Source organism: Physeter macrocephalus, chromosome 18, assembly GCF_002837175.3.
Source record: "Physeter macrocephalus isolate SW-GA chromosome 18, ASM283717v5, whole genome shotgun sequence".
Lineage (NCBI taxonomy): Eukaryota > Metazoa > Chordata > Mammalia > Artiodactyla > Physeteridae > Physeter > Physeter macrocephalus.
Genome location: NC_041231.1, coordinates 7303312 through 7322376, shown reverse-complemented (window position 1 = coordinate 7322376; position 19065 = coordinate 7303312). Strand labels below are relative to the sequence as shown.

At 57.9% G+C, this 19065-nt stretch overlaps 1 protein-coding gene across 3 annotated transcripts in view; it reads right to left on the bottom strand.

Annotated features, from left to right (window-relative positions):
* Positions 1-13829: 13829 nt before the first annotated feature.
* Positions 13830-19065, bottom strand: part of FBLN2 (fibulin 2) — a 61532-nt gene continuing 56296 nt past the window's right edge. For 2 of the 3 annotated variants that reach the window (XM_055079403.1, XM_055079404.1), the window contains 4 exons: positions 18405-18521; positions 17627-17755; positions 16644-16767; positions 13831-14652 (listed from right to left, as the gene is read on the bottom strand). In XM_055079403.1, coding sequence (XP_054935378.1) covers positions 14295-14652; positions 16644-16767; positions 17627-17755; positions 18405-18521 — 728 coding nt within the window. In that variant the 3' untranslated portion in view covers positions 13831-14294. Of the gene's footprint in view, positions 14653-16643; positions 16768-17626; positions 17756-18404; positions 18522-19065 lie in introns of all 3 variants that reach the window. The other variant, XM_028478449.2, reaches the window with a different exon arrangement.

Here is a 19065-nt window from a genome sequence, read left to right as displayed (position 1 = left end):
CTGTCCCAGGCCTCCCCATACGAGCCCCTCTCCTGCTGTGTGACGGAACTGGAAGACGCAGCCACCCACGTTTATGAAGCACCTACTGTGTGCCACGAGGCATCCTGGATGCGCCTCCTCAGCCCTACATGAGAGGTATCTGCATCCCGTCTGCGGGTGGGGAGACAGGTTCGGAGCACCCCACAACGTGCACACAGCACCCAGCTGGCCGGCGTCTCCCAGGCCACGGTCTGGACGCCACACGACTTCACCTTCTACGGCTCAACCTCCTAGGGCCTCTGGTCCTTTTCTTCCCAGCAACAGAAAAGTCTGGGCCAAATGTCTCGTGGACGCCCCCAGCCTTCAGGGTTCACACAAACTGCATCTCTCAGCTTCCTGACTCTGCACCTCCAACTGGGTCTCTGGGTTTCTGAGCCCAGGAGTCAGACACGCTGTGATGAGCGATAATAATCCCCACTTCACAGAGATGGTGGCGTGCAGCCGTCTCTCAGGTGAGGAAACAAGGCACAGAGAAGTGCAGGGCTTGCCCACCGGCACGAGCTGCTTAGTGGCAGACTGGGAATTTGAAGCCAAGACAGCCGGCTCCAGGCTCTGCGCTAAAATTTAGAGCGCATGGAGCCCAGAATTCTGGTGCCGGGATTTGGAAAACGCAGTATTACAGACACCGAAGAGACTGCAAGCTCCTTCATGGAACGTCTTCGAGAACTCAGCCTTCGGCTCTCCAGGAAAACATCGGTGCCCAGAGATCTCTGCGCACCCGTGCCCTCCGGAGGAGTGGCCCAGGATGCCTTGACGGGGCGGCTTCCACCACGGGCACCTGTCGGGGGGCGCTCAAGCGGGAGCCGCGGCGGTGTCGGGGTCTGAGCCGCCGGCCCGCCTCCCCGGGCAGCGATGAGCAGCCAGACCAAGGGGTGAGGTGGGCGGTCCATCGCCCGGGCCTGGGGAGCGGCCGGGAGACCCGCAGCGCCCCCTGGCGGCGTCTGGCGGTGCGGCTCCGACCTTCCTGCGGTACCGGGGAGCCCAGCGGGGAGCCCGGCGGGGCGCCAGGTGGCAGGGGAGCGGGGATGGGGCGCGGGGCGGGGAAGAGAGCGGCCACACCCCAGCCCGGGGTCAGGGACCTTCCGGCCGCGATTGGCCGGGAGGCAGAGCAGGGCTTCCTGCAGCGCCGGCGCCCTGACCTCTCAGGGCACGCCTTTGGTGGAACCTAGCGGGGACCGCCCCCCCCCGGCCCCCACCATAACGGCATACTGCCACGTAGGCCTGGTCAAAGCAGAGCTGTGAGCTGATGGAAATGCCAGGGCTGGGGGTGCAGAGAAGGGCGCGGGGGGCCTGCCTAAACACAGGGTTGGGTCCAGATGCCTTGGGTCCCTGGGCCCCTGATCCTCCACTCCACCCGGTGACTTCTTCCATCAGGTGTCTCACAAACTGATGGAGTGAAGGGCCGGCTGGAGGGTGAGGAGGATGGCCGGCCTTGCCCCTCAACAAGCACAGACCTCAGGCAGCATTCTTCCCCGAAACCAGGCAGCGGGGCCCCCAGAAGGCAGCCTTCCCTGGATCTAACAAAGGGAGGTGGATGCTCCCTTCGCTGGAGCCTCAGCCTCTGTTTCCATGGCAACCTCTCTTCCAGGACAAAGCGAAGACTCAGAATTACCCACATCACATTAGCAGGCGGTACCAGAGGGAGGGCCCAGGCCTTAGGGTACAGAGGAGAAACTGAGGCCGAGAGAGGGGCCGCGCCATGCTCCGAGTCCACCCCCAGAGCCCCGAGTAGCCCCCATCGTAGCACTCATCACACCACTGGGTCGGTCTAGCAGGGACCCCAGACGGTAATCACACAACTGAATATACAAAATATTACCAGTGCTTGTGCTTTAAAGGTAAGTTAAGAAGGCTAAGAAGATAAGGAATGCAAGGCAGTGGGTCGGGGGTTTATTGCAGATGTGGGGTCAGGGAAGATCTCTGTGGCGAGGTGACAGTTGAGGAAAGACCCGCACGACGGGAGGACAGGAGTCCTATGAGTACCTGGGAATCAAGCGTTCCAGTCAGAGGAAACAGCAGTGCAAAGGCCATGACGCACTAAGCGGGATCAGGAACAGCGAGGTGGACGTGGAAGGGAGTGAAGGGTGCGAGGTCAGGTCAGGGGCTGGGTGGGAGCCAGAACTAGGAGGGTCTTAACAGGCTACAGTGAGGAACTGACATTTATCCTGGGTGTGATGGCAAACCGTGGGGGCCGGGAGGGGGTTGCGGGAGAGACTGAGAGCAGGCAAGTTACTTAAGATAACTGCTCAGGCAGTGAGGAGAAAGGGTTGTGCAGACGGGAGGGCTGTGGCTCAGGGGTGAGGCCGAGGCCACTGCCAGGACCCAGGTGAGAGATGCTGGCGGCTGGAGCCGGGCTGCTGACAGGAGAGGCAGAGGAGCTGGCTGGGTTCTGAAGTGTTCTGAGGGTTAGGGAGGCGGAGAGGCCGGGGAAGAGGTCGGGTTCTGGAATGTTCTGAGGGTCCAGCAGGCAGGGCTCACTGATGGCTAGCATGTGGGGACTGAGAGGAGTCCAGCCACTCCAGATTTCTAACTGAGCAACTGGGTGACCTGAGACGCCACCTCCGTGCACCCCCTGATCCAACTCTGGCTCACCTGCCCCTTTCCCCCGACCCTGTCCACTGTGACTTCTGGAACTCAGTTTGCAGCCAGCAAGCCCCCTAACACCACCTCTCCCTTGACTCCTTGGAACATCTGAGCCACAGCCAGCGCCTGAGGACCCCTGCTGAGGAGGGTCCCTCTTCAACCCCCATGCCTGGAGGGATGGACGGGAAGGCGTTCGGAGAAGACCACGTGGATAGGGGAGGGGAGCTCCCCAAAAGAATATGGGGTTGGGGTGGCTGGTACAACAAGTAGGGAAGAGCCTCCCAGACAGACACAAACAGCCGGTGTCCCCACGTTAACCAATGTGGACGTACACTGTCCGAGGGGCCCAAGGGATGGCTGCTAAGATTTATGCCCATTGACGGCTGAGGAAACTGAACCCTTAACCAATGTCCTGCCAATGTCTCAGCTGGACCAGGCTGGGCTCAGCTCAGGCCCCCTCGCTCAGATGCTCCCCCTCCTGGCCAGCTCCCGGTCCGCAGGCCTGGCCAGGCCCCCTGCAGGGATGGCCCAGTGTCAGCCCAAGGGCGTCAGCCCGGTGACCAGCTCTCAGGGTGGGGGCATCGAAGCATAAATCCTGACGTGGCTGACATGGTCCCGGGGCAGGCGCAGAGACCCACTGTCCCCTTCCTGTCCCCGCCCTTCCTGGTGTGTTTCACAGGGTCAGAGTGGCTGGGTAGGGAGGACAAGCACATAAACCTTGGCCCCAGCTGGGCCGGACCAGCCTTGAGCTTCCGACCTGATAAATGGACAGAGGAGAGGATAAGGTGTGGCCCAGCACTGACCTTTTAGGGCCGAGAGTGAAAGCACCACAAAGGGCTGAGCCCACCGGGGACCCTCGGGGGGACCCCCCCAAGGAGCACGCGGCGGGTGTGCAGCTCCCAGACCCCAGCCTGGGACCCCGCCCAACGCTGCCGTCACCACCAGCCGGCCCTGCTCCTCCTGCAGCTCTGGGCCCAGCCTAGACAGCTGAACCAACTCTGATTACCACCTGAATAGCTGGAAAGGACCCAGCCTTTCTCTCGAGCAGCTCATGGGTGGGTGCGGGGGTGTGCAAACATGTTTGTTTATTCATTCAATAAACATTTATTCGTGCCTACTTTATGCTGTGCCTGGTGCTAAGGGCTGGGGAAACAGAGATCATGTTTATCTGGGTAAATCCTGAGGAGGGCTGCCCCCGGGGCTGTGTGAAGGCAGGTGGGGAGCAGAGCAGGACGTACCAACTCCATGTGGGGTGGTCAGAGCAGAGGTCTGCAGGATGAGTGAGTCTGCCAGGCACCCCCAGCACAGGGAACAGAATGCGCAGAGGCCTGGAGGTGTGACGGCGCTCAAGGGAAACAGGAAGGGCTAGTGCTGGGGTGGCTGGAGCACCAGGATGCACTGGGAGTGACACCAGGCCGTGGAACTTGGACTTGAAGCTGGGAAGGATGAGGAGTCGGGATGGGAATTGCACAGGAGAGGGGCCAACGCTGAGACCCCCCTTCTGTCTCGGCCTCAGGCATCTTCCTCTCCTGAAATGACAGGCAAGGACGCCGAGGTTCAGAAAGATCAGGAATCCTGCCTGTCATCATCCATGGCTGCACTCCCTGTGTGGCCTGGGCAAAATACTCAACCTCTCTGGGCCTCAGTTTCTGCATCTGTAAAATGGGGGTGATCACGGGAGGGAGGATGAGTTTGGTGACGCAAGAAGGCGACACGGAGCCCACCTGTCTCCCTCAGACGAGGCAGGGCAGATCCCCCCCCAATACCACGTGCCACCCCTGGAAACACCTGAGCAAAATCGCCTCTGAGGGCCAGAATGACCAGGCTGAACACGGGGCTGTAGGTCAGGCGGCTGCCAGAACCCAAACACCAGAGACGGACCCCCTACACACACACACACACACACACACACACACACACACACACACTCACACACACGGCACCCCCCACATCTGATGCACTCCACTGGCTCCTCCACACTCAGGTTCACTCACCCACACACACAACCACTGATGCCCCATAGGCCCCCGACGCGAGGGAGAGTCTGTGCACACCTGCTGCTCCTTTTGCACCCAAGCGTGCAGATGCAGACGATAAATTATATGGTCAGCACCTCACACGGGGCACTCGCTGGTGTCGTCATTCCTCCTGGGAGGGGGTCGCAAACACTGTGTGTGTGCATGTGCGTGTCTGCGTGTGCATGTGTGTTTGTGTGTGCATATTTGTGTGTACGTGTGTGTGCCAGAGGCACCTTTGGCAGTCTGGAGGACACTGTAGGTTTTTAACTGCCAATAAGATTGAAATTATAGTTATCAAAATACTAAAAAGAAGTCTATACTACGGCACCATGTGGGCCTGCTTCCTAACACGATCCAGCGGCAGGTGGTGATTTCAAAGTACTGACGCGCCTAAGCGCTGTTTTGAGATTCCTGAGATGTGATGGGAACACAGCTAATGCTACTGCGGTTTGTTGTCTGTGCTCCTAATGAAAGGAAACGCTTCATTTCCATTAGAGGTTAGTGACAAACAAAAGATGTCATATTTTGCGCATCTATATTCACGGACCCCCTGATTTCTGCTCCGGGTCCGGGCCGGCACTCTGCCCAGCCCTGCCCGCCCAGGCGAGCACAGCTTCTCCGCGGTCTGCGCCTGCGCGGCCGCCCGCAGTTCCGCGCGCTACCGCCAGGTGTCGCCGCGGACACACACACGCACACACCTCCACCCCGTGTCCGGAGGAGCCCCCGCAAACCCAGACCTCGCCTCCCGCCTAGCCGACCTCCTGCCCTCGAAACCCCACTCTGCACCTCGAACTTCCGCTGTTTCCCCAGAGCCTCACACCTCCGTGCCTTTCTTCGTGCTGGTTCCTCTGCCTGTAATGCTTGCCCTGCTACTCTACCTGGGCCGTGAAAGCCCACTGGAGACAACACTTCCTCCAGGGAGCCTTCCCTGATGCCAGTGTATAGCTCCTCTGAGTGTCCACAGCCCCCGTGGCTTCCTCGTCATTGCAGTGACTTCCAAATGGTTGTACCTGTTTCTGTCCAAACCCCACCAGACTGTGAGTTTCCAGAGGCTGGTTAGGGCAACTCAGTGATTTTTTATTTTTCTGAGCAGTTTTAGGTTCACAGCAATATTGTGTGGGAAGTGCAGAGTTCCCACATACCCCCTCCTTGCACACATGTACAGTCTGCCTAACCATCAGCATCCCCCATCACAGCGCTGCATCTGTTACAACTGATGAGCCCAGCTGCACTGCTAGTAACAAATGTCCATCATTTATATGAGGGTTCACTCTTGGTGGTTCACATCCTATGGGTTTAGAAAACGTATAATGACATCTGTCCACCATTATAATATCATAAAGAATAGTTTCACTCCCTTAAACAGCCTCTGGTCTCCACCTATTCATCCCTCCCTCCCCCCAAACTCCGGGGGACTACTCATTTTTCTTTATTTTTTTTTTTTGTTTTGCGGTACGCGGGCCTCTCACTGTCGTGGCCTCTCCCGTTGCGGAGCACAGGTTCCGGACGCGCAGGCGCAGCGGCCATGGCTCACGGGCCCAGCCGCTCCGCGGCATGTGGGATATTCCCGGACCGGGGCACGAACCCGCGTCCCCTGCATCGGCAGGCGGACTCTCAACCACTGCGCCACCGGGGAAGCCCACGACTACTCATCTTTTTACTGTCTCCATAGTTCTGGCTTTCCTAGAATGTCATAAAAGTTGGAATCATACAGTTTTCAGATTCGCTTCTTTCACTTAGTAATAGGCATTTATGGTTCCTCCTGTCTTTTCATGACTTGATAGCTCATTTCTTCTTAGTGCTGAATAATAACCCATTGTCTGGAGGTACCACAGTTTATTTATCCATTCACCTACTGAAGGACATCTTGGTTGCTTCCTAGTTTGGGCGAATATGAATAAAGCTGCTATAAACATCCATGTTCTCGTTTTTGGGTGCACATAAGTTTTCAGCTCATTTGGGTAAATACCAGCGATGGCAACTGCTGAATTGTATGTTAAAGAGTTGTGGTTTTTTTTTGTTTTTTTTTTTTTTGCAGCACGCGGGCCTCTCACTGTTGTGGCCTCTCCCGTTGCGGAGCACAGGCTCCGGACGCGCGGGCTCGGCGGCCGTGGCTCACGGGCCCAGCCGCTCCACGGCACGTGGGATCCTCTTGGACCGGGGCACGAACCCGTGTCCCCTGCATCGGCAGGCGGACTCCCAACCACTGCGCCACCAGGGAAGCCCCTAAAGACTATTTTGAATTTTGTAAGAAACTGCCAAGTGTCTTCCAGAGTAGCTGTACAATTTTGTGTTCTCACCAGCAGTGAATGAGAGGGCCTGCTGATCCACATCCTCACCAGAATTTGGCGTTATCGGCATTCAAGATTTTGGCCATTCTAATAGGTGTGCGGTGGTATTTCCTTGTTTTAACCTGTAATTCCCTAATGACATATGATGTGGAGCACCTTTGCTCGTTTGCCACCTGTAGATCTTCTCCAGTGAAGTGTGTGTTCAGATCTTTCGCCCATTTTAAAATTAGGCTATTCATTTTCTTGTTGTTGAATTTTGAGCTCTTTGTGTTTTTTAGATAACTGCCCTTTATCATCTGTGTCTTTTGCAAGGGTTTTGTCCCTTGTCCTCCCATTCCCTTGAGCCATGAGCTTTTGCAGTCAGGCACATCTGGGTTTGAGTCTCTGTATGACCTTGGGCAAGTCCCATGCTCTCTCTGCGCCTCAGTTTCCAGTTCTGTAGAATGGGAACAGAAGCCCTCCCTCACAGGTCACAGCAGGGTGAAAAGCAATCTTAGCGATGCAGAACCCCAAGCACAGCGGTTGAACCCCTGTGGTGTCTCCCGGTAGATGTTGGTGGAGCCCAGGCATGTCAGTTCCCTGGGTGGCACCATTTGCCCCCAGTTCCACCATTAAAGCACCTGGCCGTCAATGGTGGTCCCATCCACGGCAGGGCAGGCCAGGCCAGGTCAGTAAATCCACTTGCCAGGAAGATTCTTACGGGTGGGAATTCTTGGTCCCACAGAGAGGGCAGAGGAGCAGAGCCCGGGAGACCTCAGCACTGGGGCCACGGACACACCTGCTGTTCAAGGGAGGGGTGATCACGCTGCCAAAGCCAGGGCGCCACTCAGGCCCATGTCCCCTGGAGGACCACTCCTTGCTCCGCATCTGGTGCCCTCCCCATCTGGCCTCCCGCAGACCTCCAGCCCCTGCCCCCACCACAGCCTTCCCTCCAGCCACACTGGGCCATGGTCAGGGTCTCTCGTGTGCCGCCGTGAGGTACCACGGCCCTCCCTGCCACCAGAAACACCTTCCCCCATCCCACCTGTCCAAATCCATCCCTCTCCATTGGTCATAGGCAGAGGTCCTGGGCTGGGCTGCAGCCACGAGGGGGCACCGTTGCCCGGCTCATGTGCCTGCAGCGTCCAGCCTGTTGGAAAGAACCTACTCCACCCCAGGGGCTTGCAGAAGAGCAGGAGGGGACAACGCCTGCCTCACAAAATCATGGAACGTGGACAAGACAGAAACTCCAGGGCCCCAGCCCATGTCCAGCGGACCTTCTGGGCCCAACTTGCACACCTCCCGTGACGGGATGCTCGCCATCTCCAGCCAGGCTGTCGTGGCTTTGCCATGGTCTGTTTCGCAGGGGCCATGAGGTTCTAAGGGGCCACGGGGGCTACCGAATCGACACATTTTAAAAGAATAGCTTTACCTTGGGAAACCACAAGAAGGAAGAGGCCTGGGGTTTCCAGAAAAGCTGAAAACCTACAAGTTTGGGTGAAAATTCTCCACGTTTACAAGTTGGCTCAAAACTTTTCTAAACACTGTGCCAGCCGTGCAATGGAGCCCGCGGGCCCTCAGCTCGCCGGGAGGGGCCCTGATGTTGGGGGAGCTCAGTGACTTGGATGAAGCAAGCCTGGGCACCCACGTACAATGCTCAGAACCACCACTACCCCCCTGCCCGCACACAGGCCTACGGCCCTGCCCGCTCCTCCGCTTGGCACGTGTCAGCAAGTGAGACCACCCATGGGCCAGGGCACAGGAGGCTGCTCGGTGCTGCCTTTCTGGAGGGCAGCCTGGGAGGCATCACGGTGTTTACTGTAGGGGGGCACCCCAAGGAGGGTTCTGCAGCAACAGACCAGACCCACAGTGACAACGATACAAGTTTAAAGCGGTGCAAAGCAATTAAGAGACTGAATGACACCTATAACAAGACCGTTACAGAACGAAAAATACTACCAAAAAAAAAAAAAAGCCCCCTACAGGGCTTGCCCTCATGCCTACCATCTACCCTCCAGACTGCAGCCAGACGGATGTCTGTAAACTGCAAAGGTGGCCCCCCAGTGCTTCAACAGACCCCCCACTGCCCTGAGAATTAATTAGGGTCGCATCTGAGGTCTGCTGTGACTCTGCCCACCTTTCCCCCACCCTCCAACCACGCCTCTCCCTCCTCAAGTCTCCAGCACACCAGCCTTCTTCCCCAGCTCAGAGGCTTTGCACATGCCATTCCCTTTGCCCGGCACACCCTTCCTCACTTGTTACTGCATTCTGTTGGACTTTGCCCGTTGCATTTGACAGAAAAGAATCACGCCAGCTTACACAAAGGAGAAGGTAAAGGCAGAAAATTCAAAGGTCGGGAGGCCTCAGGCCTGGTAGGTTTCAGAGCTCAGGCTCTGCGGTCGCGCTGCCACCTCGGGGGCTCCACCCAGCCTTCAGTCTCGGCTCTCACCTGCTGCCACGTGGAGGTGGCCGCTCCAGGCCCCACAGCCCCTCAGGTTCAAGGGCAGGGGTCAAGAGAACCACCTCCATCTCAGTATCCCCGCAAAGACCTCGGGTACCTCCGGGGCCCATCCTGGAACCAATCACAGTGTCGGGAAACACGGGTGCCACCGGCTCAGGCCCATCACATATGAAAATTCCCAAACAGACTGAATCTGTTATCAGCCTGGCAGCCAGCAGAGGAGGTGAGGGCAGCTCCTGCGGGGGCACCTGCGGCCTGGTGGTGGCTAACAGCAGTCTCTTCACGCACAACAGCGCTGGCTCTTACTGAAAGGGCTGGCCTCCTCTGCACCTCCAGAGGGTCTCCTCCATTTTGAGGACCCCAGCTTTCCACACCAGCCCTTAACGTCCCATGGCAGACGTTGGCTGAGCGGCCAAACGTCCCTGGATCTCTGTGACTCTCACACGCAGGTCTTCAGCCTGCGACACAGCGCGGCCTGCCCTTCCACGGCAGGAGCCAGGTGCCTCTTTGGGAGCTGCCACCGAGGGCCCCTGCCTCTCACCCTTAGCCAATACCTGCCTGTTAACAGCTCCAACTTTCTCACTGCCCCTCTGCAGGGCAACACAGCTGAGCGGCCACCAGCCAGTTCTGCTGTTATATTTTTCAGATGTTTGCATCGCTGCATCTGTTGCAGCATCCCCTCCACCAGGACAGGTTCCCGGGTCACCACTCGTAAAATCATTAGCCATTGTGCTGCCCCCTTGTGTCAGGGAATAGGTGTGCCCCAACTACCAACCAGCTCCAATAAAAACTCTGGACACCAAAGGCTCAGAGGAGCTTTCCTGGTGGGCAATGCTCATACTTGAAAGCTGGGAGGAGGTTATGCCACCTGGGACTCCATGGGGAGGGCATAACCAGAAACTGTGTTAGGGCGCCTCCTGGACCCTGCCCTATGTGTCTCTTCCCCCGGCTGATTTTTTTTTTTTTTTTTTTGCGGTACGCGGGCCTCTCACCGTCGTGGCCTCTCCCGCCGCGCGCAGCCCCGGCGGCCACGGCTCACGGGCCCAGCCGCCCCGCGGCACGCGGGATCCTCCCGGACCGGGGCACGAACCCGCGTCCCCTGCATCGGCAGGCGGACTCTCAACCACTGCGCCACCAGGGAAGCCCCCTCGGCTGATTTTGATGTGTATCCTGTTGCTATAATAAAACTGTAAAGGTAAGTATAGCACTTTTCTGAGTTCTATGAGTCATTCTAGTGAATTACTGAACCCGAGGGTGGTCATGGGATCAGCAGCCAGCTGATCTGAAGTGAGCGCGGTCCTTGGAAATTGTAGGTGGTCTGAAGTAAGACGTGATGGTTAACTTTATGTACCAACTTGCCTGGATCATGGGGTGCCCAGATATTTGGTTAAACGTTATTTCTGAGTGTATCTGTGAGGGTGTTTCTGGAAGAAATTAGCGTTTGAATTGGTGGATTCAGTAAAGTAGCCTGCCCTCTTCAGTGTGGACGGGCGTCACCCGATCTGCTGAGGGTCTGAATAGAACACAGCGACAGAGGAAGGAAGAATTCAGCCCTTCCTGCCTGACTGTTTGAGCTGGGACACGATCTTCTGCCCTTGGTACTCCTGGTTCTCAGGCCTTCAGACTTACACTGAACCACTCCACCAGCTTTCCTGGGTCAGATCGTGGGACTTCTCGGCTTCCATAATTGTGCAAGCCAATTCCTTATTTTATCTATCTACCTATCTATCTATCTACACACACACACACACACACACACACACACACACACACACAAAAACACACACACATATGCATATATATACGCTATCGGTTCTGTTTCTCTAGAGAACACTGACTGATACATAAGGGCAGCTGTGAGAGGATTATTTCCTCAAACTGTGCAACCTGCCAAACGTGGATTTGGGACCAGAAGCTTTCCATCTGAGAGACAATTACTGGCTGGCTACTTTGATGGAGACTGCCCTCATGCCTGAAGACCATAAAGTAATCTTGAAACCTGAAATACCCATAATGCCTTGGGTGATGTCAGAGAAACACCAAAAGGGAGGGCGGTATCCGGAAGAGTTCCATAATAAAATGGAAATGGTCTGTGCAGGAAGATGCTCCAAGGGGAATGCAACGAGGTGCTCAGCAGAATCACAAGCGGGTAGATTCCTCCCCTAGCGCCGACTCGGGAATCGCGTGAGGTTCTTAACCGAGGAGCTGCCAGATCCTACAGTCACTTGCACGGTGCCCTATGAAAGCTGCTGACTGACCAAGGTGTATGGACAACATCCTGTTTGGAAGGCTGCCCCTCGGCTGGAAGAAGGTAGAAACAAACGAGCTTGGTGGGCTGAACTGCACCCTGTTTGCCCCTACGTTTGGCTTTTCATTGACTGACAGGTGGTGGCCGACGGCCTGGCCCTACAGTCAGGCAGAGGGCAATGAAAACCTGGCCTATTACAGGGACGTCCACATGGGCACACCCTATAGAAATCACTATGGGGACTGGAGAGGTGCCTAAAGTGGGACATGCTGACGCCCTTCAGGAGAACCCCATTCCAGGATCAGAAAGTGACTGGAATCGGCAAGGAGGTGCCCTGGGGTGCTCCTGTGAGGTGGCCATCTGGGTCCATGGAATAAGTGGACGTTTGGGGGCCAAAGCAACACGGGGACGGGTTGAATGTAGACAGACTCCTCTCACACCCTCTGAGACACAGTATGTCAACAGAATTGTTGTACCAACTAGAGATATGGACACCACAGACAGCTATAGGGTAGAATCCCCGGGGGGGAGGCCTGCCCATAGCTGGCCGGACGGACTGATTATGGAGGCCCCAGGAGCCTACAAACGGGTCCTGACAGGAAGAGACATCTACCCTGGAAGGGGCTTTGCACATCCGGCCCAGGGGTAGATGCAAACGCTCAAGATACTGTAAGAGTGTGGGCACGAGAGACAGTGTGCCAGTTTGGACCACCAAATCACATTTCTCCAAACCGAGGATCACACGTTACACGCCAAAGTGTCAACAGCGGGCAGACAGACCTCCTCCTTGGAATAATGTTTAGGCAGAGAGAATGGCATCTGAGAAACCAGTCGTCTAACATGGGGCGGGGAAGATAAAGGCGCGAAGGGCTGGCTTTCAAGCCTTCCTGAGTATATGTTCACCCTCAACACCAGGGAGCCAAGGCAGGCCCCCACTAGAAAGATTCCTCTGCTTTTCTAGGTGATCTAGGACGGGGGGTGGGGGTAGGATTCTGTTGTGACCGCACAATTCTTCACACAGGGGGAGGATGCTGGCATGACACCATCTCAACTTTCTTTTTCTGTACCTGATGCAGCTGTCCCAGGAGCAAGGCTGCAACTGTGCACGCAGGAGGCAGGGCTGATTCCTAAGCAAGAAACCGTAACTAGACTTTTAAACCTTGGTGTCAGAATTCCTAAGGGCCTGATGGGGTGGACGATGCCTTCACCCCATCTGGCAAACTCAGGGCTGCGGCTGTGTGTCGCCTGCTGGTTGAGATGGCCCCCTGGTCAACTCCACCTATAGGAATGGAGTGGGCCGGGGGACGGGGGGGACGTGCTCGCTGGACGAGCATTGCTGCCTTTCACCTAGACCAAGCACGACGGCCAAACCTAACGTCCATTCCCAACGTGGAAGAACCGGGGCACAAACGGAGAGAAAGGGAATCGCAGCTGAAGGGAAAGGATGAATGGGTTACGCAACGACTACGTTTGTCCGGGACATTAATATCTCATGAGGCTTGGAGAAACAGGCGATACCATCTCTCAGCTCCATTATACCAGACGGCTGAAAGGGTGAAGCCGAGCTCACTCCTGCCTTTGGAACCTGACAAAGTGAAATGGACGCTGCGGACCTGAGCGGCCTTGTCCTGGAAGACATGCAGTCACGTGAGAGACGATTCGCTGGATGAATTGCTAATGACTGGCTGGCACTCCAGTCTCATTTGGCAGGTTACTCCTACCTACCGTGATGTGTCCCCACAGCCCTGGCACCACTGGTGAAGCTATAATACCGACAATGGCCAAATACACCGGGACGCGGAGTTACAGCCTCCGCAGGACGGGACACCAACGGAAAACGGCTGGCCCGAGGGAGAACTGGATTTAGCTAACCATTAGCTCATTTCTGTGCTAAACAGTCTCACACACGTTCGTCATCAGGTGCGAAGAGCAGTCGGTCGGTCAGGAGGTGAGAAAAGTAACAGTAAACGTAGATGTGCAGTTTCTGGACAGTGCCCAAAGGGACAAGCCAGGTGAGGCCCACATTCGGAGAAGGAGGCGGGGAAGAGGGAAACGCAGGAGGAGGAGGCTCAGAGGCGGGCACGCTCCTACTTCCGTCCTTTCGGCAACCCAAGGCGGGGCCCAAGGCAGGGCCCCGAGACACTCAGGCACCGCGGGCACACGCGAACACTGCACAGAAGGAAGCGGCTTTTCTGTTTTCACTTTTTTACTTAATAACCCTTTTGTACTATTTGAATATATATGTATATTTGCAATATACATGTACTACTTTTATAATTAAACAAAAACACTTAAAAACGATTTTAAAAAAAAGTGAAGAGCTAATCACAGCGGAACGTGAAACAGAATATCGTCACTGGGGACAGGTCACCCAGTTGAGTCCAAAATCTCCAACGTGGTGGCTGATTCCAGTCTTGGTCATGTCCAGCCTCGGATCCTCCGACCCCATCCACGGGGCACCAGCACTGGCCTGCGCAAAGCTCCCTCCAGGGGCACAGGAGAGGCCGAAACGCGAGGAACAAGTCAGCAAGATTAAGTTAATTTACAGGGTCAGAGTAAACTGGCCACAGCGCCCGCCCCCCACGCGGCCGGCAGGGAGCACGGAAGGAGGCGTGCGGCGGGGCGCCGGACCCGCGGGGGACCGGGGGCTCCACGCGCTCGTCCGCGACCGCGCCTCACAGGGCAAAGGAGGTGAAGAAGATGTGCATCTTGGCCAGGAAGGTGGTGACGGAGCCCTGCCGCCACAGCTTCATCTCCACGTCCAGGGCGAAGTCCCGCGGCTCGCGCACGGACCGCTGCAGGAAGACGACGCCCGTGTAGGCGTTGAGGCGGCGCGTGCCGAAGTAGCCCTCCTCGTTGCCCTTGGTGATGCTCAGCGCGATGGTGTCGCCGGCGAAGGCGGGCACCGGGCTGATGCGGAAGATGTGCGCCGGCACCAGCAGCCCGGTCTGGAAGTTGAGCCGGTAGTACGTGATGCGCGCCGGCGCGTTCTGGCACTCCATGAAGTCGTGGCACAGCGCGCGCTCGCACTTCCTGCGGGGCGCACGCGGGGCGTCAGCGGCGGGCTCGCTCCCACCCACACTCACCCAGCCCCGACCGACCGCGCGCAGGCCCGGCCGCCGGCCCCCAGCCCCGCCCCGCCCTCGGCAGCCTTGCAGCCCCTGCCGGGTCACCTGACCTCCCTGGACCTCAGCTTCCGTGTCCGCAGGACGGGTTAATGGCCTTGCGGTTTCATTGGTGGGAAGGGGTGAGGTCATAAAGATGCGGCTCTCAGCACAGCGCCAGGTAGCTTGGCAGCGGCTCTCTCGCGGCCCGGCGCTCCTTCCTACCTTCCTTCATGGTTACCTCCCTGCCTGCATTTCTCCCTCGCACACTGCCTATGTGCACGGATTCCCTGGCCATGGTGTTTTTACTGCTGTAACCTTTTCTCAGACTCCCTTTTCTTCCATAATTGACCCTCCTTCGGAGCCATTTCCTCTTCTGACTTGGGATGGCCTGCCCTCTCCCCTCTCCGAGTACCAGAGAAGCTCCGAGTCACAGCTGCTCCACAGGACGCCGGCAGCTCGGCCACGCTGCAGGACCATGATGACAGACCCTGCACCAAACCCCACGGGGCCCAAGGCCTCGATTTCTAAGCTCAGCAACAATCTGGTCTCTTCTGGGTGCAATGAGACGCCGTCACCTCCATCACTAAATCCCTGTCTCAAAGCCCAGTGCTTCCAAAATGGGTACCAGGGCTCGGCAGGTCTAGAGGATGTTCTGAGCAGAGTTCCCCAACTGGGGGGCCACAGTGCACAGCCACGCAGGGTTGGGGCACGACGTCGCCGACACATGGCACCGATGCAGCACCAGGCCACGCCACACACTGTGTAAACCCATGACGTGTTTTCACTCATTCCGTGCTGACACCCACCCTGCGGATGGCGCTACCATCGCCCACGTTGCAGGCGGAGCAGCTGAGACCCAGGGAAGGGAGGTCACCTGCCCAGGGTCACCCAGACACACTCACCCAAGCGTCCCAACACACCTGCACATAGACACTCCCCGGCACCGTGTGTATCAGCAAGCATGTCACAGGGTGAGCAGGGAAGCCGGCAAGTAAATCACGAGCGCATACATGCTAAGAAGTGCCGCCCCAGGCGGGCCGCACGCACAGACGCAAAAGACGGCGGCCAAGCAGAGAAAGCAAGCTTCAAACAGCCGAGCACGTCCACGTGACAGCACCGCGCAAAGAAGATGGACACTCCAGCAAGTACTCTACGGAAATGTATGTTTAGTAAGGAAAGGACGGGAAATACGGCGAAACACCAAGAGGCATCACTAGGGAGTGTGGTCACCAGCCTGCGAGATGGCCCCGGTGTCTCCCCTCCTGTCAGTCACGCTTTGAATGTTGCCTCCCAGGGCACCCCGTGCGGTGCTCGACTGTGTGGCCAGTGGCAGAGGTGATGATACGTCACCTTTAGGATTAGGTTAGGTTACAAAGGACCATCACTTGCCTTCTTGATGACCCGTGCTGGGGGAGCTCCGGCCCCATGGAGAGGCCCCATGGTGAGGCGCTGAGGCCTCCCGCCCAGAGCCATGAGTGGGCAGCGGCCCCGGTCGAGCCTTCAGAGGACCCAGCCCTCTGCGACCCTTAGCCAGGACCACCCAGCGAAGCGGCTCCTTGGCTCCTGACCCTCCAGAACCGTGTGACATGATAACTACTTGTCATGTTAAGATGCGAAGCGTTGGAAAAAACTCGTTACACAGCAAAAGATAACGTGTGTGTGTGTGTGTGTGTGTTTGAGAGAGAGAAAGAGAAGATTTTTTTTTGTGAGTCTTCTTCCTTTCACGGTCTACGCTCCGAGCTTTCTGCAAGGTGCTCTTTTGTACCATTTACGGTCATCAGACCACAGACCTGGCAGTGGGGCCTGTGAAGAGCAGGAGGTGGTGAAGGCATGCGCCACGGGTCACCTGGCCTCCGCCCTGGGCAGCGTGGATCGGTGCAGGGTCCCCGGGCCCGAGGCCGGGGTGGGGGCACTCACGTTTCAGAGACTCGGACGTAGTTTGGAGGACACTCGAAACGCAGGCAGCGGAAGCCGCCCTGGATGTTATGGCAGGTCTCGGCCTCAGAGCAGTTGTGGGTGCCCAGTGCACACTCGTCCAGGTCTGGGGGGAGCAGAGGAGGGCGATGGGGGGGATGCCCAGAGCTGGAGACCCTCGTCCGAGCCACCCCAGCGCGCCCCAGGGGCCTGGGTCTCAGAGCAGCTCGTCCTGTGGGCGCACAGCTCACGTGCCACCCGAGCGTCACATACTCCTGTCTCTTCCACTCTGTACGGTAGCCAAGGGCCTGGGAGCCTCTGTGCCGCCAGCACAGGCCGTGCCCCAGCCCCCGCGCCAGGATGGCCAGGGAGGAGGGGTCGGGGGAGATGTCCTGGACGCGAACAGGTTTCCGGCCTGAAGCGCCTTCAAGAGCCAAGATCGCTGCGGCATCTGAGCTGTCCAAGAAGCCCACGCTGTGTTCCCACCATCAAGCAGAACAGGGCCTCAGGCTCAAAACTGAAATCAGGCTCTAGGCACGTAAGTCATCATTCTCACACATCTGTTTACGGCAGGTAAGATCCTCACTTTTACGGAGTCCAGGCTGATTATTTTTTAAATTAAAAAGCAGACAGCTCTGCAGCCATGAAGCCTTGGCCAGCTTCTGGGACCCCTGAGGCTTCTCTTGTATAGGCTGGGTAGGTCTCCTGTCTTCAGAACCATCCCACAGGACCCCCGTCCCGCTCGCAGGGCAGGGCCCAGAGCAGAGTCCAAGCCTGGAAGACTCTAAGCCGGGTCAAGCCGCAGAAAGACTGCCACCTGCCTCATCCCAGGCGTAGACTTCGGTGAACGTGGCCACCAGTGGCATCGGCCATTTTCTGCCTACGCACTTGGTGTCAGAGCTCTGGGAGTACAGCCAGCTTCATGAGGCTTTCTGGGCCTGCTTGGAGGCTGCGTCAGGCCCCGGTGGGGCGGACCCCTCACTCACCTTTGCAGGACCTCCCGTTGGCCGTCATGGTGTAGCCGCGCTCTGGGCACGCGCACTGGTAGCTCCCTGGCACGTTGATGCAGCGGAAGGTGCAGAGGATGCCGGCACCCTGAGCGCACTCGTCAATGTCTGCCAGAGAGAGTTTCAGCCCCTCGTGAACCCTGGGTCCTCCTGCCACAGCCGTGGAGCCTGGGGGCCCATTTTACAGATGAGGACGACAGGGCTGAGAGAGGAAGAGAGCTGCCCGAGGCCACAGAGCACACAGGAGCCGCACTCCGGGACTTGCTTCCCGGGGCCGCTCCATACTTGCTACCGCCAGCTGAGGGCCAATCAGGTAGCAGACAGGGCGAGGACGAGGTACAGCTGAGCCCTGAACGACACAGGTGTGAACTGCACAGGTCCACTGACACGAGGACTTTTTCAATAAATACTACAGTACTACGCAAGCCGTCCTTGGTTCAACCACAGACGCGGAACCGCGGGTACACAGGGCAGGCTGCAAAGTCATATGTGGATTTCTGACTACCGGGGAGGGGAGGCCCTAAGCCCCGTGTCGTTCAAGGGTCAACTGTAATTAACTTAATCCTTCACCCCCACTGAGGCCCGATGTGGGAAGCACCTGTCCAAGGTGGCACAGCCAGGAAATGCACGGCTGGGACTCAGTGTGGTACGGCGCTGAGGCCTCCATGTGCCCTGTGTCCCCGGCCCGGCGGGTACCCTAGGAGCCTGGCACACGGGAAGTGGCGCCTCTCAGGAGGGCCGGGCAGAGGAGAGGTACCTGTGCAGGTGTGCCCGTCCTCGGCCAGCTGGTAGCCCTGGCGGCAGTAACACTGGTAGGAGCCGTAGACGTTGGCGCACTCCTGGCTGCAGCGCCGGGCCTCGCACTCGTTCACGTCTGCAGACAGAGCGGCCGGAGGTCGCTGAGGTGTCCCCCGGCCCAGAGGGCCAAGGTCCGGCTCACCTGGAGCCTTCTCTTGAGAGACCATCAGCTCCAGCCTCCCCTTCGGGCCAGTGGGGAACCAGAGGCCCAGAAAAAGGCAGGGAGCCGGCCTGAGACGTGCAGTGAGGCAGGGGCAGCAATGTATTATAGCTCGCTGGTGCAGTCCCGGCCTACTGCCTAGAGGAGGCGGCCACAGGTGGGGCTCAGCTCCCCGCACGCACGGGGAGCTAGAGGCTGCCCTACTGAGGGTCCACGGCACTGGGGAGAGATGGCTCTGGGGGACGTCACCTAGGTGCTAACAAGGACCTGCCCTTGACCCCTGGGGCCGGCCCTGCGTGGGGGTCGGGGAGGGGTGAGAGCCGGCCTGCGAGGCAGCGGGTGAGCTGTGCGAGTGGAGGACGGGTGAGATGGGGCATCTGCTGGACTCTGAGCTCCTTGTGGGCAGGGGCTTGTCTCTCATTCATCCAAACAAGACCCGCCGGGCTGTGACAAGCGCCAG